This window comes from Rosa rugosa, chromosome 7 (genome assembly GCF_958449725.1).
Source record: "Rosa rugosa chromosome 7, drRosRugo1.1, whole genome shotgun sequence".
Classification (NCBI taxonomy): domain Eukaryota; kingdom Viridiplantae; phylum Streptophyta; class Magnoliopsida; order Rosales; family Rosaceae; genus Rosa; species Rosa rugosa.
The window spans coordinates 6,382,113-6,410,110 of NC_084826.1; the positions used below are offsets into that span (position 1 = coordinate 6,382,113).

The 27,998-nt window shown below is 37.6% G+C and overlaps 4 protein-coding genes and 1 pseudogene across 22 annotated transcripts; 1 reads left to right on the plus strand and 4 right to left on the minus strand.

The window, feature by feature from the left end:
• Positions 1-252: 252 nt before the first annotated feature.
• On the minus strand, positions 253-4,523 carry LOC133721751 (uncharacterized). 6 transcript variants are annotated; one of them, XM_062148459.1, is made up of 5 exons: positions 4,284-4,523; positions 3,791-3,835; positions 3,246-3,592; positions 1,188-3,152; positions 253-670 (listed from the first exon to the last, which is right to left on the minus strand). In XM_062148459.1, exons 3-4 carry the CDS (start codon positions 3,587-3,589, stop codon positions 1,193-1,195), a joined length of 2,304 nt encoding a protein of 767 aa, XP_062004443.1. In that variant the 5' UTR covers positions 3,590-3,592; positions 3,791-3,835; positions 4,284-4,523; the 3' UTR covers positions 253-670; positions 1,188-1,192. The 6 variants fall into 6 exon arrangements, with proteins under 6 accessions (XP_062004443.1, XP_062004444.1, XP_062004445.1 ...); XM_062148460.1 differs by having other exon boundaries at positions 3,706-3,835; XM_062148461.1 differs by lacking the exon at positions 3,791-3,835 and having other exon boundaries at positions 3,246-3,472.
• A 1,513-nt stretch (positions 4,524-6,036) lies between these two features.
• LOC133721999 (probable L-cysteine desulfhydrase, chloroplastic) lies at positions 6,037-7,948 on the minus strand. The gene has a single exon (XM_062148782.1). It carries the CDS (start codon positions 7,833-7,835, stop codon positions 6,363-6,365), a length of 1,473 nt encoding a protein of 490 aa, XP_062004766.1. The 5' UTR covers positions 7,836-7,948; the 3' UTR covers positions 6,037-6,362.
• A 232-nt stretch (positions 7,949-8,180) lies between these two features.
• On the minus strand, positions 8,181-18,270 carry LOC133720527 (uncharacterized). Of its 14 annotated transcripts, none has more exons than XR_009851919.1 (12): positions 17,962-18,251; positions 17,578-17,631; positions 17,031-17,123; positions 16,590-16,680; positions 14,701-14,892; positions 14,439-14,517; positions 14,238-14,340; positions 13,897-14,156; positions 13,639-13,779; positions 13,386-13,508; positions 12,927-13,275; positions 12,362-12,824 (listed from the first exon to the last, which is right to left on the minus strand). XR_009851919.1 is itself a non-coding variant. In XM_062146875.1 (11 exons), the coding sequence occupies exons 5-11, from the start codon at positions 15,366-15,368 to the stop codon at positions 8,365-8,367; spliced, it is 2,151 nt and encodes a 716-aa protein (XP_062002859.1). In that variant the 5' UTR covers positions 15,369-15,373; positions 16,590-16,680; positions 17,031-17,123; positions 17,578-17,631; positions 17,962-18,270; the 3' UTR covers positions 8,181-8,364. The 14 variants fall into 14 exon arrangements, 3 of the variants coding, with proteins under 3 accessions (XP_062002859.1, XP_062002860.1, XP_062002858.1); XR_009851918.1 differs by having other exon boundaries at positions 14,701-14,895; XR_009851912.1 differs by having other exon boundaries at positions 16,590-16,687; positions 17,962-18,250.
• A 2,588-nt stretch (positions 18,271-20,858) lies between these two features.
• Positions 20,859-21,878, plus strand: LOC133723925 (ribonuclease S-7-like). The gene is made up of 2 exons (XM_062150796.1): positions 20,859-21,175; positions 21,276-21,878. Exons 1-2 carry the CDS (start codon positions 20,921-20,923, stop codon positions 21,735-21,737), a joined length of 717 nt encoding a protein of 238 aa, XP_062006780.1. The 5' UTR covers positions 20,859-20,920; the 3' UTR covers positions 21,738-21,878.
• Positions 21,879-26,181: 4,303 nt separating this feature from the next.
• LOC133719975 (probable L-cysteine desulfhydrase, chloroplastic) lies at positions 26,182-27,938 on the minus strand (annotated as a pseudogene).
• Positions 27,939-27,998: the final 60 nt, after the last annotated feature.

Genomic DNA, 27,998 nt, shown 5'->3' on the forward strand with positions numbered 1-27,998 from the left:
CGTCGGCCCTACTACGTCGGCCCTACCCAAGACTCTCTCCTTGGTAATGCTAGCAATGGTTCTATTGATGCTTCCTTGAGAATGTAAAGCAAGGTGTTCAACAAGTTCGCCGCAAAGTTTAGATCTGCTGTTGCTTGGAGAGCGAATTCACTCGCACAAGTGTACTCGAACATACGGTCACAATCATTGTACTGATACAACTACCATCTCAACACATCAAAATATGGATCATGCATTACTAAGATTGAAGACTCGCATGCAACTGAAGACTCGTATTGAGTGCAAGCTCAGCTCAAGATATCTCAGCTGCTTTAATCATCCACCAACTGACCAGAAGGCTCATTCACAATACTAAGACTACATGTACCAGCCAGATGTCTTGCATCCACAGTTTCCCACTTTCGTGGACCTTAAACTAACCTAAAACATACTACCTCCTATTACCATCCACGGTCATTAGACTCGTTACGAACTTTTCAACTTTGTTGGAAACCCAAGTTAGCAATACTACTGAAAAAGAACTGATAATTACAAAAGAAGTACTAGTATTACACATATCAGGTTCCTTGACTTGCTTATTAAAACTGAGTAACCAGCTCTCTCAAGTTCCACCGGACACTGGTACAGAATGAGGTGCCCCTTGTCCTCTGATGCAATCCTATTAACAGAACTGAGAAAAAGGAAGCACATCAATTATTAATATATATCCCACTAAAAATAACAAGGCACAGGATAGAAATGCCAAGTAACATCATCCAATAACACTTAACAAAATATCAAGACACAGGATAGAAGCTGAAATGTAGACGCCCTTAAGTCACAGACCAACATCACGGAATTCTAACTTAAGGTATCAACACAAAAGCTAGTCTACAAATGCATATCAATGCGTCACTGTGTCCATTAATACGAAAGGGTCACTATCTGGCTCTAAGACCTGCTTGTATCATATATATGTACCCAAGTTTATACGTATCACAATTCACAAATTACACAAAAAAGCCACGCCTACAAAATGAGCCTGTAAGTTGCTAAAAAACAGATGCAAATCAACAAACCAGTAAAATCACATAGGCAGTGAAACAACATTGTTGTTACTTGCTTATTGCTATAACAACGATCAAAACCGTGATAAAATGCATAAGAGGGAAGCATAAATTTTTTTTTAAAGAAAAATTAATACTTACAACGGCTAATACTCTATTAATATCTCTTTGCAAGTGGATTTGTTGTGCCCAAGACCCTTGCATCTGCTACACTGGAGTTGACGCTTATTCATTCCTTGAGATCCATACTTTTTTGTCGTTGGCCGGCCAGGTGGACGGCGGGTTGGAGGAGGGCTTACAGTTACTGCTACCTGAGAAGTAGTCTTTGTCACAGGAATGTCTACTTGTGGAATAGGATGTATTGACTCTGAGTATGTCAATCTGTAGCTGTCAGTAGTAAAGAATCTTGAACAATAATCATATGGGTTCCGACCCGTACAACCAATGACAGCAATTGCATGACAGCATGGTAAACCAGTTATCTGCCACCCTTTACAACTGCAGTTCCAGCAATCTAAATCGACAACTTCAATGGATTCACCATGAACCTCAAATGTGCTACCAGCTGATAGTAGTACTTGGAGGTTTTGAACTTTAAGGGTTTCCTTATCTAGCTTTTCCTCCATGGATGGAGTTAGCCTTGTCAACCATTGATCGGAATCTGCTCTTCTTTTGTAGATCAAGTCCATAATCTTACCCCTGATCACATCAACCATCTGAGTTATTGGTAACTCGTGTGCATCTGATGCCCAACTGTAAAACAGCTCTCCAAAGTTTGATGTCATATGGTTATATCTGGCACCCTTAAAATATGCATTCGCCCAGTTGTATGGCTCACTTTGTATGATCCAATTGTAAGCTTCCAATGAAATACTTTTAATGCTCTCAAGACACCTTTGGAAGTTATCTGGAGTAGGTGCATACGCAGCAGCATAGAAATCCTCAACCATGAGTCGCTTCACCTCGTGAGAAAACTGCCCCCTCAAGTCTCTGATAAGTTGCTCAGTCAAGTATCGCAGGCAATAGCCATGGTATGAGTCTTTGAATACATCAGCAATTGATTCCCTTAGCCCCTTCTGTCTGTCTGCCACAAATGTTATCGGACAAGTTGTTGAAAATGAGGATTTCAGCTGAAGTAAAAACCAATGCCAGTTATCATCACTTTCTGCATCCACAACAGTGAAAGCAACAGGGAAAACCTCATCATCCCCATCTGCAGCAGTCGCAGCCAACAATGTGCCTTGATATTTTGACTTTAAAGGAATGCTATCAAGAAAAAGGAGAGGCCTGCAACCTTGCTGGAAACCAGATAATGAGGCATGGAATGAGACAAAGAGACGATGGAAACTGGAGTCTTCCTTAGTAGTAAATATAGCAAAACTACCTGGGTTTGTCTCCATTATCTTCTCACAGAAAAGGGGTAACTGATTATATGCGTCTTTGTATGAACCCTGAAGCTGCTCCTTTGCTATTTCTTTCCCACGCCAGGCTTGAAAGTAGTTCAGCTGGATTCCATATTCTTGCTTGATGTCATTGACGATATCCTTGGGCTTATAATTAGGCAAGTATTTTAACTTCTCCTTAATAATACTAGCCACCCAACTCCTTGTTGCCTGATGCCCCGTTGTTGCAACAGCCCCTTCACATGTATGTGTTGGATTCATCTTCTTGATACATATTAACTGAGTCGTAGACAACCTTGATGCATGAATTCTCCAAGGGCAGCCGTCAGCCTTGCACTTAACAGTCACACGATGGCTATCATTCTTCTTATACCTAAAGGCAAACTGATGTGCAATGGCATATTTACGCAATGATTCACGAAATTCATGAACACTACTGAATCTTTGACCCACACCCGTAATGGAATTCTGCCACTGCTGTGCACCCTTAGCATGTTTGTCGTCATTGGGGCCAATAAAAGGGAAAAGGGGTGACATCTCAGTGGGTAGATCAATATGTGTATCGATAGGGCTGGTATCATCTAGAACATCAAGAGAGGCATCTAGTGGCAGATCTGGCTGGGGGGTATCACCGACAAACTCTGAAACATCCAGAGGAACATCAACTGGAAGCACAGTTTCTGACAAAGTTGTTCTGCTTGACCTACAAAAAAAATCCAAGAAATTCTGAAATTTCACCATAAAGAATACTTACAAAGAAGGTATTAAGTACTAGCTTACATATCAGGAGGACTACCTACTGGCAGGCATGTTCGAGACATCGGGTGCAATTGTTTCTTCCATGACATAAATATCGACTGTTGCAAAATCATCATGGAATTTGATCATGCGCTTCAGATCCTTGTCATTCGAAACAGTAATCAGGGTCTTCTTGTTGCCAGGGAGGAAGTACTTGATGGACATGTTATTGATGTTACAACCAAACATCTCTGTCACCTCCATTTTGAACTCATTAAACTTCACCTGTTCATCAATGTCAATAGCATGAGCGTCACCGCCTCTATATGACAATGTACCATCCTTCTCAGTAAAGAATTCACCCCCCGACTGACAAATTGTTATGATTTTCTTCCCCGCCATGATCTGCATCAGTCAAACAGAAAAACTAGGCAAGCTATTATACTATGTTACTAATCTATCTTCTACGGTACTTTTTGAGCTGTTAACTTGTAAATAAACTCCACAACCTCACAAACCTCATGCCACTTCACTTTACAACAGTACCAAAAAGTAACTACTTCACTCTTAAGAAATCTAATCGAGCTTAAACGCAATACATACTAGACATGAACTGCTGGACTATGACTTCCACTTTGGTCCTTTAACCTGAAATAGAGGATAGCGTTCTTTCTAGTCACTGACAAATCGACAAATCGAAAAGAAACTTAATGTTTCAGTCTTTCAACCAATTACTTCAAATTTACTAACCAACAAAACAAAAAAGTTCAATAACCAAACCCAAATGCAACAAAAGAAACACTTTTTGCTCACTATCTGAGATCCTAACCAGTTAAAGCTTCAAACTTTATCAAAGATCAAACTGATTAAGGCACCCAATTGTAGAAAACTAGAAATCATCAAAAATTAGCAATTGGGTACCTAAATTTCAAGCCAAACACATTCGAATCCTCAATTTCACGCCCCAAAAATACTAGCAGAGTAGCTATGAACATGAAATGTCAAAAATTTAACAAAGTACATATAAGCAAGGTAATCTTGGAAACCCTAATTTGTGTATTGATGTGGAAAAACTATGAGGAATCGAGATGGGTACCTTGTAGAATTGAAATTGAGGTTTGAGTCCTCAGTGCCCCAATTCGAATTGGGGTTTTGGTGATTGGGAATTGGGCTCTCACCTTTGAATTTTGGGAATGGGTTACGCATGCGTGGGAGGCCACGACAGAATCAAACGCAGAGAAGGAGAGAGAAAGGGAAGAGTGCGGTGGTTAATATGGTTGTAGTTTATAGATAGAGGAGACATGTCTTCGTGTTTGTTTCGAATAGTGTTTGGGTTCATTTTTAAGTTTGACTCTTCATTGTTGTACTTGTACCGTATCTATGATTCATGGATTTTTCTTCAATACTTGTTTACAATTCATCTTTTAAAACATAATTGTGGATCAGTGGATGTTTTATTGATTTATGTTATGTTTAATTATCAATCTTTCATAAGAATAACGGAAGGATTGGTAACATAATTTCGCTGTATCTGTGACTATCCACGTTCTATTTTCACGAACACCTAAATGATTGATCTTCTTAATAGAGTGAGATTTGGGAGTTAATTTGTATGACCGAAGTTCACATTCTTTCTTCTATGGTGTACACCGACATCGAGGTTGCTCCATAGTTTCAAAATTTGAACTTCGTCTCCACAATAAAAAATAAATAAAAGAACATAATCAAATTATAGACAATTAAATGATTTTATGTATGATCAAGTAAAAAAATGGTGCGTCGAAAGAATATGGTTCTTAAGGAAGTTCACTTAAAACTACCATTTAGGTGAGCATCACTGATATTTCATCTATTATCCTTATATCTTGTTGCATGTCATACGCCTTATTTATTTGAGCAAGTAATATATAGGGTCTTTTTAAAATCTTATATTACTCAACATTTTATTCACTCATAAGGCCACAGGAAAAACAAAAATGATCCATAGACAACATCCAGACAAAATTGATGAACTTGTTAAGCTATTTAGTGGAAGCATTCAAACTTGTGATATTAACTACCTTTTATGTTATCAAACCTTCAATCTTGTTGATCATCATTGACACAAGATGAAAGTGGAAAAAATGGATTTTTGGGGCAATATTATCACCATTACAAGATATATGTCTGTAGACTCTAATGCCTTGAAGATGAGGAATGCGCTCATCAAGAATTGCACGGTGAACTTAATTAAGGCTCTTTAAGCCACTTTTAAATGCAGACGTCCAGACATCACTTGGATCGAGCCATATCATATTCAACTTGAAAAATATAACATAGTTGCTGAGACAGTACTGTGAAACTTTGTTTTGCTAGAACTCCAGTCAGTGGCTATAATTGCCAACCTGGGAAAAAAAATCTTACATGCTAGCTCCCCATTTCTTCAATATGTACATAATTACCTTTTTTTTATAGAGAATGTACATAATTACCTTGATGTTCTGTTTCAATCCAAGTATATGCATTTCATCTAGACCAATACGAGACTGTAGAGTTCTATTATTTGCTGCATTTTTCTGTTACTTACTGCGCAATATAGATCTCCATTACATATACCTGTTAAGGCAAATACAGAGCTCCATTCATCACCGTTTTTAACAAAACTACAATTCCTCTTCAAAAATCTTATGTTTGTTAGCAGGGTAGCTATGAAAGAATAGATTTGAATGTGGATTTTAGTATTATTTGGATCCCTACTAGGGATGCAACCTTTTTCCTTTGTCCATTAATTGGTGGTGAACATGAAGATGTCATGTTCCAGTTCATGGTAACAAGAACAAGCAACAGACAGGTCAAAAATAGCTCAATGGATCAAACTACTGTAGTTAAAGCTGAGAAAAGTATTTATTCTATTAATGCATCCAGCTTTTTTATTCTATTAATACATCCAGCTTTTCCAGGTTTTTTTTTCTATGGTAACTCTAGGATATTAATGGTACTGAAACCATTGCCACTAGCAACATGCAGGAGGCAGAGAGGTAATGGCTCATGTTATTCATGATATGGACTTCTTAAAAGGCTTCAGTACTGAACTAAAGATTCACATGAAAACCCATTTCAATACAAGTAATTCAAAGAGATTCACAGAAGTACGTATTGCATAACTTTCTGTTTTCTGCTGCATGAAAAGCCCTAATTAGGATGAAGGTAGACCATATTTACCTAAAGATCGAGCACAGGTGAAACCATCACAAACAAGTTGATTAATTGCATCTCTGAACTTATAATAGTCATCAACTTTGTTGTAGACTTGATAAGAAATTCGAGCATACCCTGTTGTTGTTGCAACCTCTTCATGTTTCGGCATCTGGTAATATATTGGGACTTCAACACCAAATTGCTCCCTTAGATGTGTCCTTAACTTCAAAGCATCATCATTACTTGAAATCCCCAAACAGGCCGGTAGTCCGACCATGATCATGCTCGCACACATATCTGGCAGAGACCCAAGATTGGTTCCCCAAGCCTTTGCCAACATCTTACCCATCTCAACAACAGCATCATGATTCCTCCTTTTGATTCCCTCAATACCGCCTTCAAACCTATTTGTGAACTCCACAACTGAAGGAACCACTAAAGATGGACTATAATCCCTAGTCCCTATCCAACTACTTTCAATAGCCAACCCTTTACCATAGTCATGAGACACCATAGGATGATGCAATTCTAAATGTGTGACTGACTTCCTACAATATAAAAATGCAACCGAAGCAGGGCAGAAGAACCACTTGTGCAAATTACTAGTGTAAAAATCTGCTCCAATTTCTTGCATGTCAACATCTACACACCCAACACCATGAGCCCCATCTATGAAAACTTGAGCAACACCTTCTTCCCTGCAAACTTTAACCAATTTCTTAACTGGAAGTACAACAGATGGCATGGATGTAACATGATCAATCATAGCTAATCTAACTCTTCTACCACTAGCCTTTTCCTTCACCAAAGCCATCCGAAATTCACTTATAATTTCTTCACTGGAATTCACTGGAAATTGAAATGGAACTTCAATAACATACCCCCTAGCACGCAAAAAATAGGCCTTGATCGAGTTCTTCACCGCGCCATAAGCACACTGCAGTATGATGGCAGCATCCCCTTTCTTGAATTTGCCTTCAAAGAAGGCCCACTGCATCTGCTGCAAGACTATGGCTACTGCTGTGGTGGCATTATCTACAATGGAAATTTCATCAACATCCTCTGCATTGATAAGTTCTTTAACTGTGTTTCTTGATTTGAGTATCCCTTTGTGGAGCTCATTGAATAAGAAACGATCCGGCTGGCGCAGCCATTTGAGTTGCCATTGTTGCAATTCAGAGATAACAGAAGCAGGGGAGCAACCAAAGCTGCCATTGTTTATCCGGGCAACACCCGGATCATGGTGAGAAAATTCAGCTTCGATTTCAGAGTCTGTAATGAAGGAAGAAAGTTTTGGCTTGATGGGGAAATTGGTTTGGGTATCAGTAGGGTTAAGGTTGTGGTAATAATGGTAAGAGGATGCCCTTGAAATTCGAAATGAAAGCTTGGGCTTCAAGATTTGGATATTCTGATGACGAAGTAGTAGATGAGGAACATAGTACCGGTAGAACATGATTATCCGGCAAGCCATGACCAGCCTCACTCCAAAACAAAGAACTAACACCTTCAGATCATTCCCACAAACAAATTATGTGTAGATATTTTCTTAATCATATTTCACCATCAGATGTGCTAAAATAATGTATTCTTCCGAGCATGTCTATGTTATCCGATATGCATATATAGTAGTTTAGCTAATTTAATACAACTTAGAATGTGGCTGAGTGTCGATGAGTCCAACATTTTTTGTGTTTGGGGTCACAATCAGGGTGGTGAGAAAGGACAATTCCTCTTTTCTTCTATTTGTTTTGTCCTAGCTTCTAATCAATAAGTTCAAAAGTCACTTGGTTTTTAGCTTTCGGCCGAAGAATAATACTGCAGAATAAGTACTAAAAGAACAAACTCATCATTATGAAGGTGCAGGAATAAGATTGTCATGACACATATGTAGCAATCCAAAATCTGATTGTGCTAGACAGGAGTCACAGGACTACAGCAGGGACACTCAGGCAAAAGTCTTATATTTCAATACAAGCTAATTATAAACATGAAATAAGGAATTACTCAAATTGGAGGGGGTAATCAGCAATCTTCTCCCATGATTTGAGACTTCTATCTTTGTAGTCAATTTTGTACAATGCAAGTCGAGTTATAAAGAAGCTCAAGCTGCTGAGGCCTTCATCCAGATAACTGACTTTTTCTTGAGCTTTCTTCCTCTCTTCTTCTGTCAGGTAACCATAAAGGAGGCTCAAATGTGGCCTAACTTCTGCAGAGGACATACATTAGTTTTGGTCCATCAATAAATCATAATGTGGAATGAAGATAAAGTAGTTGCAATCTATTTTTATTCTCTAAATGCACAGAAAACCCGGTCATAGCAAGAATTCACTTCTATGATATCTTATGTTACTCAGGAGGTCCTTTGATTGATTCCTACTTCCGAGCAGACGAATATAATCTTACTAAATCAACAGCATTATATATGCTTCAATAGATAGAAATTAAGTATTAAGACGTCTGTCATTTCAAAGGGACCAAGATCAACAGCAGAAAGATCCTGATGTTATTATAGTCCTAAGATCCCTGATGTCGTTCTCAAGGATAATGTAACAAGTTTGAAATGTAGAAAGCTTGAAGATTAGTTTTAGTCAATAGATCGTCTCACACACACTCTCACAGCACAAAATTATATATTATATACCCAAACTTACAAAATATTTGCTTTTCCAAATAGGTTATGGCTAGAGTTATGGTTGAACAAATAAATTCATAAACAAACCAGCTCTAAAATGTAAAGAACTTACCATTACAGAAATGGAATCGTCCACCACAGACTCCAGTTGTAAACGATAACTGAGAAAAATAAAATTTGATACACGTGAAATACTCTAAACAGTTTAATAAATATGAAGAGTAAGTTAATACTAGGCTCAGCTAATAGATAGAAGTAAAAGTAACATGCCATAAACCAAAGGTGCATAAATTCTCCAAAATAAATTTCACTTTTATACATTAATCTGCATACATCTATCTGAAACCAAAAGGCCAACAGAGAAGTGGTTTAATCGTAAAAAATAAAAATAAAACAAAACAGAACAAAACAGTAAATGACAACAATAGAGTACCTCAGGTGACACCTTGAAAGATGAATGAATGAGGAGGGAAATACATTGGAAATAGGAACTCCTAGTAACGACTTGATTAACTTTTGCTTTGTACGAAGAAATAACATCAGACTGGAGAGATCTGAACTTGTTGAGCATATCCTCATGCTTCATACGAATGGAACCCACAACGGCAATGTGGGGATCAACCTCCGGGCCGCCGAATTCAGTCCGCAGTCCCACCATCACTTTCTTAATCCTGAGAGACACATCATCTGATGGGATTGCCCACACCGAATATGAGTAAGTTTTCTTTTCAACCATATAATGACCGACTGGTGGAGAAGGGTACTCAAATACAGAAAATTCAGCCTGTAAAAGAGCATGAAAACAACTATAATTTGCAACAATTCTACATTTTTGAACCATAAAAGTAAATATAATATCAACATCCATATTGATACATATTTGATCAAGCATAGGGATGGAAAAAAGAACAGTAAGAACTATACAATGGGTGTAGAATTATCTTTGCTCTTGGGTTTGCTGCCTCCCAATACTGAAACTATACTGCTCACATACACAATAGCAGTAGAGTCAGTCCGCTCGCTTCGAATGGGAAGATTTTTAAGGTTTTTGGTACCGAGATTATAAGAGAATATAAGTCCGCTATAATCAGTGTCGTATGGATCATTCAAAAGAACCTCATCGCTCTTCCAAAATATCAACGGTTCCACATGGAGGTCAAAAGTTATGTGTTTTGTCCAAGCACCACCGTTGTGACCACCAAATTCATCTATCACCCATATTCCATATGATGATAGCTGACAGATTTGTCTTCCCAGAAGAGCAACGGAGTCCTTCCACACTAAAAGGCTCACAAAGAAATAATTTTTTGATGGATAATCAAATTCATCCGGTAACATTATATTATGAAATAGCTCATCCCCAGTATCAAACATAATGATAACTTCCCTAATGAATTGCTCCTCGGCTTCATCAAGCACATCCAATTCCTTATGTTGCTCATGTCCCTGCCAAAAACACATATCCTTGAAGTGCATCTGGAATTGTTCGGGCCAAAGAATGGTAGTTTCTGTTTCTAACGAATCAGTCCTGATCTCTCTCCAAGAATCAGTACCCAGGGTATAGACAGCTGCTTTGGGAGGATTATAAATGCTAAATCCATCAGGTGTAGATAATTCTGGAGCAGGAAATCCAATGTTAATAACTTTATATTCGTTAAAGTTCGGATCGTGTCCAAATCCTAAACCATCTCTGAACCGGAATAAGGGGCTACATGGCCAATCGGAATCTGGAAGGTGTGGAGAGGGTGGAAGAAGCTTATATTCATGAATTGCTGGGTTACATAAAATCACCTCACCAGATACTGCTTGAGCTAGACAAATGATCCCGTTACAGTGGCCTATAATTATAAGCGAGTCGTTCGGAGTCTTTACACCGGTAGGAAACGGAATATGGAATTCCTGGATACTAGAAAGAACACTATGCTCGTCATGCACGCCATCAACATCATTATCTTCATCATTTCGAAAATGAAGGAATGAGAACAACTCTTCAGTCTCGTCAGGGTTGGTATCCTTACGGACTTCACGTTTCATAAGAACACTAGTGGAGAGATTGTTGTGCGTGGAATTGGAGAGGTGCTTAGCTACGAACCTGGGACTGGTGATCAGAGCATACCACCTTTTAGAGACGCACTGGAATCGCTTCAGAGATTTGGGTGGCAGAATTGATAGGATTTGCTCCACCACATCTAATTCATCAATAGTTTTGCCAAACTCGAACGTCATTTCATATAGATCTTGTCCTGCTGGATTGTCATTATATAACACAATCAGAAAACAATATATACGAAGACTCAAGTCAACCGGTTTCTGACCTTATTCTCAACACTTGAACGCACAAGTTCAAGAATGTGAAATTGAAACTGATTCGAAAACAAGTGCACAGAGAATAAGAATGCACAATTACCTTTGTCCTGAATAAAAAGAGTAGAAGGAACAAATGGAGAAGAGGATGTCGAGAGAGAGATTCGATCAAGATGGAGCTGCACTTCGAGAGCTGGAGAAATAATTAGGGATTCAGAGAGTTCAGACTCCAAACCCAATTGTATGGCAAAGTCCCCCTTTAAAAAGCCCAACAGTAAAGTCCCCTTATTTTTTTTTAAATAATTAATAATATTAATATAGGTGGGAGTAACACTATCCCAACCTAACAGGTGCCTTTACCTTTCTTTAAAAAAAATATATATATATATATATATATATATATATATGAGTTTCAGAATGTGCTTCATTTGACGGATCTTAAAAATTTGAACTCAACTTTGGAAAATTGTAAAAGAAACTTTTGGGTCAAGATTTTTTTATGGTCTGTTAATTATAGAATCACTTGAAAATTATAAAAAAATGAGGCGGAAAAGTTTTTGTGAGAAAATTATGAGAACATATTATTTTGGCTAAAAAAATTGTGTGTCCACAGTTTTGGGTGGAATCATGGTTTTAGACAAAAAAATTATTTTGGAGAAGATGATTTCAGGGTTGTTTCCTACAGAGTTGGGATAGCATATCCATCTTTCGGCAATGGCGGCTCTACACTATGACAAGTGGGCTGAAGCCCTTAGTAAAAAAAAAAAAAAAAACAAAAATTCTTTCTTTTCTCTAATAAAACATACTTTACAATAGTACAAACTAGCAAATGTTGCCCGCGCTTTGCTGCGGGGGTTACAGTTGTTCATATCTTATTTAGAAAGGTAAGTGATTATTGATGGGGTGTCGATTGTTCGTGATCGATTGGTGGAAAACATAGGCATAGCAAAAACCAATTCGTTTGTGCAAGAGCATGCTATCATAATCAACATAAAAAACAGAGATAAAAAAGCAAGAGAGCAGGCCAAAAAAAAAAAAAAAATGTAAGACGTAAATTGGAATGAAAAGAAAGATTATAACATATTATTGATATATATTTAGTTTTACATTGTTTACTTTGAATCATACCTAATACAAAAATGCTGGTTCTACAAATTTGTCATTCATTAACCTAGCAGGAGTAACTGACAGATACTGTTAAGCACAGCAGCTGCATTGCATCTTCAAAAACAGCAGCTGCATTGTATCTTCAAAACATAAGATTGGTTCAGTTATAGCTGCTGAATCAACTGAAGTTTGTTTACAAAAGGTTATACTGGAGCTGTTTCAAAAATTGGTTATTCCAGTGTACAAAATGCTTCAGTTGGTTAGTTGACTAAAGTTATACCAAAAATTGTAGTCAATGCAGCTTCTACTTGTTAGTTACATATGTACAAAAGAGTGATGCATGTTTACTGCTCGTTTTCCTTGTTATGTTCTTCTTTTGCCAGTGATGATGAAGTGGCGCTTCCTTGTTCTGGTTCCCTATCAGTTTAAACAGAAGTATTATGTAATTAAAAGTAGCATGTCAATAAGAAATGTATGCTTTTATATAGAAACTTGCGTGGTAATGTAATATATATTTACCTCCTGATTTTCTTCTCTGGGTCAGAAATGAATAATGTCCTTTTGCTTGCCTCAATTGATCTTTTTTTTTGGGTGAGGGGACGATCTGGTGTGTTCCTGGTTCTTCTTCTGTTGATGGCAGGGAAACTTGTGTAGCCGGAAAAATGTTGCTGACAATCACTTCTTCTGGGTCAGGTAGTTTTCACCAATTGTTCTCTGAATTTCCTTTGGAACTGTTTGTTTGGTTGAATACATGCTGTTGTTGACCAAGTCCTGACATTTGCTGCCAAATAACTGTTCAGCCTGTCTTCCCATGAGCACAACTGTTGCTTGGTTTGTATCATCCTCAATTGTCATATATACTCTGTAACTGTACATAAAAGAATGAACTGTTACAATGAAATGTAGATGACAGATTACCTGTTTTCAAATGTAGAATAATTTTTGTTAAAAGCTATTTTCGCTAAGCAGAGTCTTTACCATGGGAGAGGCGTTTGTACGTCATGACGACTACAGCTGAGCTGATTAGTATCCTCTTTTTGCTTGAGTTCCTTGCGGCAGGTCAGGCAACCTTTGTACCACCAACTGTTGTATGTAGGAAATCTACAAATCCATGCATTGCAGTAAAGCGCTTGTTGTTGCAATGTGTACATAGTCTTAAAATATAGCTGCATTTATAAAGCATGTTGAAGCAAAACAATAAAGTTGGAGGAAAAAAAAATCTTGTTTGTACCTGGTATTCATGCAGATTAACGGTATTGAGCTGTGACGCTGTTTTTTTTTTTTGCATGATCTTTGGCTTCTTGGTGGAGTGGTTGCTTGGATGGAGTTGGTAGCAACTTCCGCTTATGACTTATCCCCTGCTTTTGAGAATCTGCAATGTTTTTCATTTTATCGGTGTACACATTTACACATGAAGCAATTGAGTTTAATGGATTGTGAATTTATTAATATTAATAGACTATGATTTTGTGATGATAAAAACACTTACTCTTCCTCGTAGTCTTCTCTTTGGCCAATGTCTGGATCAATGATTATGCAGCTGTGATTTGTGATGGAGTTGGTTGTTCTATAAATTGGATAGTAATTGTAACAATTTTATTAAATGTTTCAAATTTATAGTTACGTTGAAATAGAGCAATCCTCAAGCTAGTAAATACTGCTACTACTGGTGGAGGCAAATTGTAAATTGCATCCAGATCGAACTCTCTTGCAGTATCCCCCCAAAGTGTTATCTTCACAGCTTCTCTACTGCATTGAAAAGTTTATTGGTTATTTTTATTAGGGAAAATAGCATATCTTAAGATATAAGAAACTTTAAAAATACTGTACCTCAGATTTTCCAAAGTGATTTCACATTTTGTTTCCATTTTGTTTTTGCTTCTAACGAACACCTCATGATGTGGTACAACTGCTTTGATGCAGCCATAAAGGTCTTGTATGAAATAAGAAAACATTGTCAGTCTATAAAGTGTTAGTTTCCACTATAATTTGTAGATAAAAAGAGTATTTATTTATGAATTGGAAATTCACCTATAAGGACTGTTTGCCCTTCCATACGCTTTTGCAATTTGAAATCTATGTACCTTCAGTCCTCTTTATCACATTCATTCTAATCAAAAAATCAGTCATATCCTTATGCATACAATCACTAACTTTTTTAAACAATTCACAAACAATCATAGCTGCCGCAGCAACGCGCGGGCAACCTTTGCTAGAAACAAATAGTATTACTTATTTTGAACTTGTAAACAGAAAGGAGATAAATAGTTTAAATTTGATAATGGATGCTCACCACGCCTTGATCTTGGATGAATTTGATGGTCTTCATCCCTACCAGAAACTGCAGTTCCAGTTTCAGATATACCACCAATTACATTCTGGTCATTAGATATTTCTTGGACTTCCCTTTCAGCATTATGATTTTCATCTTCATACTCCTCTAACAATCTCTTACTTCTTGTCCACCTCATCTTTGGAGCCATAACTACTTTTAAAAAACTATACATTAGCTTTAAATTGAAATAGTTTCGTTTTTTTATTTGAACATCTCTAATACAAAGACTGGAATATCTGTTTCTGTTTCAATCGGAACAAAAATAATACAACAAATAACCTAAGGACACGGACACTTCCAATCATAGTTTAACAATCATATGTAGTAAGACTACATATGATTCAAACTGTTCTCAAATTTATACCTGAATTCAAAGCAGTTAAACAATCTGACTGCACACTGTTCCAACAATCTGAGAATGAAGTGACAGAATTTAGAAATCCAACTATGGTCATACAAACTATAAACCGAGTACAAAAAAAACAATAATGAACACAGATAAAACCAGTAACTCAGCAAATAAAACTGTGGCATTTATTACCTGAATAAGAATAAGAGATCAAGATAGTATTAACCAATACACAAAGGAACAGTGGCAGCAGAATGATGTGTAAACGCTTCTGCATATAATCTATAAAAGCGAAAGAAAATAACAATTAAATCTTGAAATTAATCACAAAACTACCAACAAATCTTCTCTTATAATGCTGTAATTTTAAAATAAACTGTGTGAACTTAAAAGAACATACAAAATCAAATTATAGAAACATTGATAACCCTGCATCACTGATCTAGAAACAAACATCGATAAAATGAAAATCTCTCACACTTTAGTTCTACCTTCAAAACCCAAAAAAAAAAAAAAAAAAAAATTTATTCTAACCTTGAAAATCTTTCACACTTAAAATTATACTGCACAATTTAGTTCTAACTTTGAAAAAAAAAAGGACCACTATATGCATCAGTTCCTAAATACAATACCTCTTGATTATATTTTTAAAGCATACTCATCCCACTAATGCATTAGTATTATTGCAGTTTATGAATTAGTATATACAAAAGGCACCACTATTTTCTGCGCATGATTAGCTTCGTTTTTTCTTTTCTTTTTTTTCTTAATGGCTTTACTGTGTGTATATATATTCTGTGCTTGAATAGCTTTAGTTCAGAATCTCATATTTGAGAAAAAAAAAAAGGTTTTACTTTGTGCAATGTTTATACCTTCTCTTGCAATGTTTGCTTCAATCCTTATTGAATAGCTTCACTTAAACTTTGACTGCACAATTTAGTTCTAACCTTCAAAAGCCACAAAAAAAAAAAAAAAAAAAAAAACCCTCCACCTCACAAAAATTGTTTACTCTTACTTAACCATAAAAAATTAGTCAAACTACCAAATGCATGAAGAAATCAGAGGGTAAGAACGAATTCAATTTTTGTCATCAGTCACCATTATGCGAGAAACCCTTAATAACATTAACAGTAGAAACAGACTTCTTTTCATTAATCGCCATTATCTAATTTGTTAATAGTTAGATATGACATTAATAAATCTGCAGAAACATCTCCTTCAAAGTAACTAACCACAACACATTTGTTTTGAAAAAAACAAAATAGAAATGTCTGATCACAGTCAAAACAAAACAATACCACTCCAATAATATCTGAACTGAAAAGCCAAGGAAAGCTTGAAAATATGACCTTCACCCATTTTTAGTCATGTCTAATGAGTTTTCATTGTTAGCATCGGAATTCAATCACACAGATTATCTTTTCTCCAAAAATTTGATCTGTGCAGAAGTAAACAATCACAAAATTGAACTAAAATAATTAAATTGGGCTAGTCTTACATGCAGTAGGCAATCAGCGGCTTCGCGAGCTCAGTGACTATAACACAGTCCGTCCTCTGTTTCTCCACTTAAATCCCAGGCAGGTACAGAACTAATCACTAAAATGAAGACAACAAATTAATTAATGCATTAGAGAAACAGATCATAATCACACATACAATTAAACCAATAACACATTTCAGTTTCATCGTTTTGTTTTCAAGCCTATATGTAGAATAGACGGACACATAAATTGATTAGAAAAAATAATGAACAATGAACAATTAATTAAGCTAACCACAAAGAAAGCAAAAGACAACGATCCAAATATCAGAAACTCAAACAGTACTGTTAACTGCTGTTGTTGTGTTTAAGGTGCTTTGAACATTAAGCTTCCATTTGCATAATAATATAAGCAGTAAAGAAGAAACCAAACACAGATGAGAGAAAGCTGAAAAAGACCTGTTTACCGCCGAACGATCAACTACCAGTAAAACCGAGCCACTGTTGCCAGCACGTTGAAAGCAGATAAAGCACCCCTTCCAGTTCTAAAAACTACAACAAAACAAATAGAAATGACGATAAGAATCGGGCAAGATAATCACCAACATCCACAATCACAAAAAGAAGACATGTTTATTAATGAATCAAAATTAAATAAAAAATAAGAAAAAATGCAAGTAATAAACAATAGAAACCATCTATGATGTTGCCCCTGTATTCTTATTGATTCTACTAAACTGAACTGTCACCAAGTTTTCAAAATGGTCAACAATTATAATCTAAAACTTTGCTTGAAAAATTGAGAAAGTAAAAATTTGAAGAACTCAAAACAATCTATGAACTAAACTATACATCCATAGAAACTAAGTGCCTAAAGTTTACATCAATCTGAAAAAAACATTGGAAGACAATTAGTTTTACTGGAAGATAATTGAATTAAGTGTACAAAGTAGATGCTATAGATGAGTAGTGAAAAATTTGAAATTGTGACAGATCAAAAGCATACCTTGAAGTTGTTGTAATTAACCACCTAGATGTGAAATTGCAGAGCAAACAGAATCTGTAGAAGATAATCAGTTCAAAATGGAGAACAATAGATAATCTAATAGAAGCCGTAAGCCCGTAATACATAAAAATTAATAGAATAATAGGCAAAACAGAGTTTCTTCGGTTGATTTCTACTGTAACTCTATTTTGTCAGATTAATAACAAAATTTCAGTTTCCCAATTCTTGAAAAACAAAAACAAATACTATCACAAGGAACAAAGTTTTCGAGATCAGAAAGAATAACAAGTTAAGTTGTAAACATATGGTTTACAGAGATGAAAAAACTGATCGATCATAACATGGTAAACGAAATCAACTGATTTTATGAAAGCTAAATTTTACCAAGATTCTGCTGATGTTGATTGCGATGGATAAGCCTGATATCAGCGAACAGGGGGTGTTGACCTTGATGGAGGTCGAGGCCGGGATCGGGATCGGGATCGGAATCGGTAAAGCAAGAAGAAAAAGGCCGATAGGTGTATGGTAATTGATCACTACACGTGGAAACTTGGACAGACTGATCAATACGTGTACAAAGCAATGGCAGCCTGAGATTGCGGGTGAAAAGCAAGGGCAGAAACGACCTCTCACCGCCAATGAAGGGAGGAAGAGACTAGAGAGAGTGAATGGCAGAGCCGCCAAAAAAAAAAAAAAAAAGTGAGGACAACACCGTCCTTTCCGGCGTCAATGAACAGTGTTCGTATATTTAGAATTCTCTTTAATACTTTCGCCCTCATTTTTAATTTCTATTTAGTTCATCTAAGCATTCCGCCCCTAATTAAGTAAACAAAATCCTGAGTTGTCTTTTAGTGTGCTTAGGTCGTTCTCTTGTATGTGCAGATTTTGCCTGCGTTATCCCCCCTTTGTCATGTGAATTGTTAACGTCACTTACATGACCATATATGGCCATAATTAACTAGTCTCACTTGCCATGAGCGTGGATATATGTGAACGATAAAACTTCTTACGAAATGACGGTCATTCCTGCATATAATTAAGGTAAACGTGTTGGCCTTTCTGGGAAACTGTACGTGTTGGCCTTTCGATGAGCAAGAGCGAAAGAAACTGCCGAGAAGGATTGATTAAGGCCTTCCATTAGATCATCCAAGTGGGTGAGCTAGTGTCGCTGGCTGTGTACTTGCTTGAGTGTAGACGACACATAAGGGCCTCGTATGGTTCGAAGCCTGGAAATATATATTCTTCGGCGAGGGCATCTTCCAAATGCCTTACAATTAATCATATTTTCAGAAGAAATATGAAAGATTTGCTCGTCTTGATGAGCTTAGGGTTTGACCCATTTTCTGTTGAAATGCCTTGTTATAGCACATACTTATGAAATCTCATTTTCTTTTATTTTGAGAACTTCTTTGTGGGTTAGCTAAGAAAAAACTTATAATTACCTCATAGGAACCAATTATCCGATCCCGATATACAAGTAATTTCCGGATCGAAATGCATGCATGTGGGCGGCATGATTCCTTGAAACAAAACAGTATCTTTATCCATTTTTACAAATTACCTGTAATTTTGGAATTCTAATTAACAGTAACGTACCTTGAGAAGGAATCAACTGAAATGCTTTGAAGCTAATGACTCGTATATGGTGGATGATGAGTCTAGCTAGGTTTCTTCTAGATGCCTATCATTAATTAATTTTTTTCTGTCGGTTCACTCTTTCCTTCTTTTAGGTGGCCATGGTACGTATGTATGTATTGTCGGTTCATATCCAAATATGTTAGCAAATTTGCATGCCTCTCAATACAGATTAGTTTAGGAAAATTCTGCTATCCACCCGAGGAAATTTGCATAATTGAAAATGAGACGGCTTGAATTCACCATTTATAAGTGATCACACCCACCAAATATGCCCTTTTTGATTTTGTTACCACAATGAACAAATGATGAATTAGTCCTAATAAGCTATTAACAACTGGACCAATTCAATTTTCGCAATTAATCCTATTTGAAGTAGTTTAGGAACATTAGTCTTAGGACCAACATGATAATGTTGCGCAATACTCATGCTCATGATGACAATGATACCAATAGGACATTACTCTGACAATCATTTCGCTTGTCATTTGCACATTAAGAGATCCAGTTGAGATTGGTCAAGTGCAATACGTATCAATTAAGCTTCAAAATACTATTCTCAAAAGCAAGAAGGAACCCTAAAACGTAAGTCATGTATCCATATGGAAATGACGTGTGAACAGAGAAAAAAAATACAAAGAAAGAAAGAAAGAAAAAAAAAAAGAAGCTAGCCAGTTTCAGTTCAATATATAGTAGATTGGATCAATTGAAACCACACTGGCTCGAGTTCAAGGCTCTAAATGTAAAGACTAAAGAGAGTTTCATGTTTGTTGAACCATATGAACTCTATCTAGCATTCTAGCTAGCTGCATTACTATTCAATAAAAATGAAAATATCAGCCGCATGCAGTCTGTCTCATTTTGTCAATAGCTTTTAAAATTGCAATTAAGTTTGGTTAATGACCTAGGCCAGGTTATGGGGGATCTGGGCGTTATGCAGTCTACAGTTTCTTCGATCATATATAGTACTTCTTCTCCCAGTATCAAATTGCTACCGTTCTGTACAGTTTATGATAGTGGTGACTACTTGATCTATTAGTGATTAGTACAGTTTTAGCTAGTAGCGTTTAGAGCTCATTGCAGTAGGGTTTATAATAGCCACGTTAGGGCCTAAAATCTGCCAAACTCTTAGCTACAGTTAATTAATCACAATCAGCCAGTCTTATGCTTCTTCGTGATGACAATTTTATGACGATTCAAGTAAATATCAACCCAAAAATCTGCTGAAAATTGTCAAAAGAAATGGTCATATATAATAAGCTAATTATCATATTTCTCAATTAATCATATTTGAAGTAGTTTACGAACAGTAGTCTTAGGACCAATATGATAATGGTTCGCAATACTCATGATGACAAGGATACTAATAGAACATTACTCTGACGATCATTTTGCTTGTCATTTGCACATTAAGAGAGTTGAGATTTGAGATCGAATGATGATCAAATGCAATACGTATCAATTAAGCTTCAAAATAGTATTGCCAATAGCAAGAAGGAACCCTAAAATGTAATTCATGCATGCATATGGAAATGACGTGTGAACAGAAAAAACAAAAAAAGCGAGTTTCAGTTCGACATAGTAGATCAATTGGATCAATTGAAACCACAGTAGCTAGCGTTTCAGGGATCTATATATAGAGTTTCATGTTTGGTGATATGAACCATGCGAATATTATTCAAAAGAGTGATCATCATATACAGCGAAAATGAAAACACCAGCGGTCTGTCTTATTTTCTTGCTCTCTGTTATTCTGTTCAAGGGTTCCCATGCAGAGCCATACGAATACCTACAGTTTGTCTTGCAATACGCTAGAGGTTCCTGTGTTAACGTCAAGAAATGCATTCCACCGGCGAGCTTGCCGGCCAAATTCACGGTTCATGGAATTTGGCCCACGAATATTTCCAAGCCGGAGATCGAGTGTAAAGCTGCACAGAAACTACACCATTTCAACAAAAAGCTGGTATATATTATTTTTACTGAACATCTTTCTGGTTAATTAGTTCATGTTTAACTTATGCTTAATTGTGTAACCAAGTTACTCGGCTTGTTTTGTTTTTCAGATAACTCCGTCGTTGAAAACCGATCTTCTCCAATCTTGGCCCAGCGTCATGACAGATAAAGATGATATGTCGTTTTGGGAACACGAATATAATAAGCATGGGTCCTGTACTGCACCAGCTATCACTCAGACAGCGTATTTTAAGAGAGCTCACAAGTTCTGGAAGGAGTATGATCTCTATTCCATTTTGAAACAAAAAAATATCAAGCCGGGGCAGTCTCGATCGTATTCACTGGCTGATTTTGAAGCAGCCGTCAAGTCCAAGATCGGTACCGACACAAAACCTCTCATCCTTTGTAAGCAGGACGCACTAACTCGTGGGAGCACAACAACCAACTTCATTTTGAGGGAAATTGTGATCTGTTTCGATCACCAGGGGACAAATTTGGTCAATTGTACCCGATCAACAGATTGTGACCAGAAGCAGAAGACAACTAAATCGAGTATGATATACTACGTTTAGCTGATTCTCCCTCTTTTCATCTATTTTGCTACATGGTTTAGATGAGTTTAGTTGGGTCTAGGCCGGGGTTTGATACCCTAGCATTAAAATAATGTACTAAACTCCCTATGAATAAAAATGCAATCTTACTTTAAGTACTCGTTTATCTCTATGTCTAATAGTTTAGATGCATGATTTAACACATCGACTAACTTTTTTAAGCGTGTGTTTGGATGTTTCATGGGTGGTTCTCGATCTTAATTACTACCCGTAGCATAAGATCGATTAGCTCAAGTTCGTTCTAGTGCTGCTGCTCAAGACCTTAAAGTTTTGTGTTTAAGACCCTAGCAACGCCGATATATACACTTAGTAAGGAGGGGTTTTTACACGTGCATCCATTTTTTTGCTTGTGACCTCTGATTAGATGCTAAGCTAGTGAGATCTAATGGCTAATTTCGGAGAGTTAAGTATTCTCTTCAACGGAAGGTACTAGTATAATGATATGCATTATTCATGTTTTAGCTGGATGGATTAAATGCATAATACCCGGTAAGGCTTGAGAGTAAAGAATTTGGTATACATGGTATCTTTTGCATGCATTGTTATGCATGTGGAATAGCTAGGGACGATTATCCCTAGAACCCAAATCTCATCCATACATAATTCAAATTTCAAATTTCAACAAATATGTAATCTTGCCATTCATAATTCATTCAACCGGATACTTCCCTGGTTGCTTCTAAAGCCCCTCTTTTGTTTTGCAAAGCCTGCTCTTTAGCAAAATTAGGATCGAGACCATCCTATGCAAAGGACACTGAGGAAAATATTCCATTCTTATAAGGAATCCAAGGTGATATTTGTGGGCCTATTCAACCAACTTGCGGACCATTTAGATATTTTATGGTGTTGGGTGATGCATCGACACGATGGTCACATGTCATGCTATTGTCCACAAGAAATGCTGCATTTGCTAAACTCCTAGCACAAATCATTAAATTAAGGGCTCACCACCCTGATCATCCCATTAAGTCAATTCGTCTTGACAATGCTGGAGAGTTTACATAAAAAACATTTGATGACTATTGCATGTCCATTGGGATTGAGGTTGAACACCATATTCCTCATGTTCACACCCAAAATGGTCTCGCAGAAGCTGCCATTAAACGACTTCAAATGGTCGCTAGAGCATTGGTTATGAGCACCAATCTCCCTGTTTCTGCTTGGGGCTATGCAATATTGCATGCAGCTGTGCTCATTCGTCTGAGGCCTACTGCCACTCAACCCTTTTCTGTGTCCCAGATGGTTACTGGATATGAGCCTGATGTCTCACACTTACGCATATTTTGGTGTGCAGTTTATGTGCCAATTGCGCCGCCACAGCGCACCAAAATGGGTCATCAAAGACGATTAGGCATTTATGTTGGATATTACTCTCCAACCATTATCCGCTACTTAGAACCCTTGACAGGCGATCTATTTACCGCTAGATTTGTTGATTGTCATTTTGATGAGACAGTCTTCCCATTGTTAGAGGGAGATAGGAACAATAATGTTCAACATGAACGACAGGAATTGTCGTGGTCTGTCCCCACTTTGTCTCATCTTGATCCCCAAACTGCACAGTCCGAAATTGAAGGGCGGAGAATTCTCGATCTTCAGAACGTGGCAGACTCTATGCCTGATGTGCTTTCTGATATCTCTAAAGTGACAAGATCACATATACCTGCTGCAAACGTGCCTGCAAGGATTGATGTCCCTAAAAATCATGGACATGGCACCACCCCTAGGGGTATTGGGCATGGCGCCGCCACCACTAATAGTGATGGTAATATGGCTCAGGCCAGACTCCCAGCAAGGAAACGTGGGAGGCCCAAAGGTTCGATGGATTCTCGCCCGAGAAAGAAAGCGAGTTTGGCATAGAAAGATCCATTAATCATCGACATAAATAGCCCGTCTCATAAAGATATTCCGGATTATGGTTATGTCCAAGAGACATCATTGGGGGACGCTCCAATGTTAGAACCAATTCCAGGGAATAGGGAGATCTCCATAAATTACACTAGTGTACATGAGACGTTGAATCGAGATTCTATTATCCTTGATGATGTGTTCGCATATTCTATTGCTCAAGGAATTATAGAACAGGATGATATCGAACCTCGCTCCGTTGAAGAATGTCAACGAAGAGCAGACTGGCCTAAATGGAAAGATGCAATCCAGGTTGAATTGGATTCACTAACAAAGAGACAGGTATTTGGGCCTATAACGCTGACACCCCCAAGTATAAAGCCTGTTGGCCATAAATGTTGTTAGAAAGCGTAATGAGAAAAATGAGGTTGTTAGATACAAAGCCCGCCTTGTGGCGCAAGGTTTCTCACAACGCCCTGGAATCGACTACGAGGAGACATATTCTCCCGTAATGGACGTTATAACGTTCCGCTACCTTGTCAGTTTGGTAGCTTCCGAAAAACTTGATATGCAGCTTATGGATGTAGTTACAACATATCTCTATGGGGAACTTGATTCAAAGATATATATGAAGGTTCCAGATGGACTTTAATTACCCAAGTCAAGTGGCTCTACACCACAGAGCGCGTTTTCAATAAGATTGAGACGCTCACTATATGGATTGAAACAATCCGGACGGATGTGGTATAACCGTCTAAGTGACTACTTGATTGGGAAGGGATATGAGAACAATGAAATATGCCCATGCGTGTTTATAAAAAGGACAAGTTCCGGATTTGCAATTGTAGCAGTTTATGTCGATGACATGAACCTAATTGGAACTCTAGATGAGTTAAAGGAAACTGCTAAGTACTTGAAATCCGAATTTAAGATGAAAGATCTTGGGAAAACACGGTTTTGGCTCGGACTAGAACTCGAGCACCGTAGCGATGGTATTATGATCCATCAGTCAGCATATACTCAAAAATTACTAAGGCGCTTTAATGAAGATAAAGCAAAGCCTGTGAGTACTCCCATGATCGGTCGTAGTCTTGAGCCTGAAAAAGATCCGTTTCGTCCAAGGGATGAGGACGAAGACTTATTAGAGGCTGAAGTGCCCTATCTAAGTGCAATAGGCGCATTATTGTACTTAGCTCAATGCACAAGACCGGACATCTCATTCGCAGTAAACTTGTTAGCTCGACACAGTTCTGCGCCAACACGCCGCCATTGGATTGGCATAAAGACAATTTTTCGATACTTGAGAGGTACGATTGATATAGGCTTGTTCTATCCCTACAGAGAGAAAAGAAATAACGGAAGTGTGGGATCGGACTCCACAAGGCAAAACGCCACCTTCCGTGCTCCTCCTCCCCTTCATCAAAATGACAACGATGTATTGATGGGTTTTGCTGATGCAGGGTATCTCTCTGACCCTCACAAAGGTCGCTCCCAAACGGGTTATGTCTTTACCATGGGAAGCACTACAATATCTTGGAGGTCTACAAAGCAGACCCTTGTTGCTACTTCCTCAAATCATGAAGAGATTATCGCTTTACATGAAGCCGTGCGAGAATGCATATGGCTAAGGTCTGTAGTTAGACACATTCGAGGAACTTGTGGTTTGAAGTCTACCACAGATGAACCTACATGCATTTATGAAGATAATGCAGCTTGTATTGAGCAAATGAAGTTAGGTTTCATCAAGGGCGACAACACCAAGCATATATCGCCTAAGTTCTTTTACAATCAGCAACAACAAACACTTCTAAATATTGAAGTGAATCAAATCCGTTCAGAGGATAATGTAGCGGACTTGTTTACCAAATCGTTACCTAAATCCACCTTCGAGAAACATATGAAGAGTATCGGATTAAGAAAGTTATCCGAACTCCCATAATTGTAGAAATCAGGGGGAGACCTTGACATCAGGGGGAGGTATGATGTCTACATGTTCGATCTCGAAGAGTGAAGGACGTGTTGTGCTCTTTTTGCCCTTCGACCAGGGTTATTTTTGTCCCACAAGGTTTTTATTACCTGGCAAGGTTTTTAGTGAGGCAACGATCAAAACGTCATCACCGAGTTTGAGCGGCACAAGGGGGAGTGTTGAAGGATGTCGACTACTCCACATTCACGCGCGTTGTGCTCTTTTTCTCCTTCGACCAAGGTTGTTTTTTTTCCCACTGGGTTTTTATTACTTGGCAAGGTTTTTGACAGGCAACTTAGAAGCGCATAGCAGAGGCAACACTATTGACATGGAATATCCAAGGGGGAGTGTTGTAAATGATAATGACTATTCATGCAATAGGTATTGCTTAATGTATGCGATTGACAGACTCGTAATGTATGCGATTGACATACTTGTAATGTGCGATTGATTAGTATAGCTATTATGTATTGCCTTTTGTATACATGATGTAACCCTATATAAACCTCATGGTGATATGAATACAATACAATCATTCCAATTCTCTACAACATGGTGAACATTAAGATGTCATGTTCCAATTCATGATAACAAGAATAAGCAACAGACAGGTCAATAACAGCCCAATGGAATCAAACTACTGTAGTTGAAGCTGAGAGAAGTATTTCTTCCTATTAATACATGCATCTTCTCCAGCTTTTGTTTCTATGGTAACTCTAGGATATTAATGGTACCGAAACCATTGCCACTAGCAGTATGCAGGAGACGGAGAGGTAATGGCTCCTGTTATTCATGATATGGACTTCTTCAGGCTCCACTGAACTAAAAATTCACATGAAAACCCATTTCAATACAAGTAATTCAAACAGATTCACAGAAGTATTGCATAACTTTCTGTTTTCTGCTGCATGAAAAGCCCTAATTAGGATGGATAATTGCATCTCTGAACTTATAATAGTCATCAACTTTGTTGTAGACTTGATGAGAAACTCGAGCATACCTCGTTGTTGTTGCCACCTCTTCATGTTTTGGCATCTGGTAATATATGTGGACTTCAACACCAAATTTCTCCCTTAAATGTGTCCTTAACTTCAAAGCATCATCATCACTTGAAACCTCCAAACAAGCTGGTATTCCCACCATGATCATGCTTGCACACATATCTGGCAGAGACCCAAGATTGGTTCCCCAAGCCTTTGCCAACATCTTACCCATCCCAACAACAACATCATGATTCCTCCTTTTGATTCCCTTAATACCGCCTTCAAACCTATTTGTGATTCCACAACTGAAGGAACCACTAAAGATGGACTATAATCCGTAGTCCCTATCCAACTACTTTCAATAGCCAACCCTTTACCATAGTCATGAGACACCATAGGATGATGCAATTCTAAATGTGTGACTGACTTCTTACAATATAAAAATGCAACCGAAGCAGGGCAGAAGAACCACTTGTGCAAATTACTAGTGTGAAAATCTGCTCCAATTTCTTGCATGTCAACATCTACACACCTAACACCCTAATCTATGAAAACTTGATCAACACCTTCTTCCCTGCAAACTTTAACCAATTTCTTAATTAGAAGTACAATAGATGGCATGGATGTAACATGATCAATCATAGCTAATCTAATTCTTCTACCACTAGGCTTTTCCTTGACCAAATTAAGCCTTCCGAAATTCACTTATAATTTCTTCACTGGAATTCACTGGAAATTGAAATGGAACTTCAATAACATACCCGCCAGCACGCGAAAAATAGGCCTTGATCGAGTTCCACACCGCGCCATAAGCACATTGCAGTATGATGACAGCATCCCCTTTCTTGAATTTGCCTTCAGAGAAGGCCCACTGCATCTGCTGCAAGACTATGGCTACTGCTGTGGTGGCATTATCTACAATGGAAATTTCATCAACATCTTCTGCATTGATAAGTTCTTTAACTGTGTTTCTTGATTTGAGTATCCCCTTGTGGAGCTCATTGAAGTAGAAATGGTCCGGTTGGCCTGGCCATTTGAGTTGCCATTGTTGCAATGCAGAGATAACAAAAGCAGGGGAGCAACCAAAGCTGCCATTGTTTATCTGGGCAACACCCGGATCTTGGTGAGAAAATTGAGCTTGGATGTCAGAGTCTGTAATGAAGGAAGAGAGTTTTTGCTTGATGGGGAAATTGGTTTGGGTATCACTAGGGTTAAGGTTGTGGTAATAATGGTAAGATGATGCCCTTGAAATTCGAAATGAAAGCTTGGGCTTCAAGATTTGGATATTCTGATGACGAAGTAGTAGATGAGGAACATAGTACCGGTAGAACATGATTATCCGACAAGCCATGACTAGCCTCACTCCAGAACAAAGAACTAATACCTTCAGATCATTCCCACAAACAAATTGCGTGTATAGATATA

Excerpts from the sequence above, each read along its gene's own strand:
- LOC133721751 (XM_062148457.1), bottom strand. The coding sequence starts at position 3,598 with ATGCAGATCATGGCGGGGAAGAAAATCATAACAATTTGTCAGTCGGGG. Across the intron at positions 3,153-3,245 it reads TCGAACATGCCTGCCAGTAG|GTCAAGCAGAACAACTTTGT; the intron begins GTAGTCCTCCTG and ends TTTTTTTTGTAG.
- LOC133720527 (XM_062146875.1), bottom strand. The coding sequence starts at position 15,368 with ATGCAGAAGCGTTTACACATCATTCTGCTGCCACTGTTCCTTTGTGTA. Across the intron at positions 11,243-11,403 it reads TCTTTTTATTCAGGACAAAG|CAGGACAAGATCTATATGAA; the intron begins GTAATTGTGCAT and ends ATGACAATCCAG. Across the intron at positions 8,571-9,108 it reads ACGATTCCATTTCTGTAATG|AAGTTAGGCCACATTTGAGC; the intron begins GTAAGTTCTTTA and ends TGTCCTCTGCAG.
- LOC133721999 (XM_062148782.1), bottom strand. The coding sequence starts at position 7,835 with ATGGCTTGCCGGATAATCATGTTCTACCGGTACTATGTTCCTCATCTA.
- LOC133723925 (XM_062150796.1), top strand. The coding sequence starts at position 20,921 with ATGAAAACACCAGCGGTCTGTCTTATTTTCTTGCTCTCTGTTATTCTG. Across the intron at positions 21,176-21,275 it reads ACCATTTCAACAAAAAGCTG|ATAACTCCGTCGTTGAAAAC; the intron begins GTATATATTATT and ends TTTGTTTTTCAG.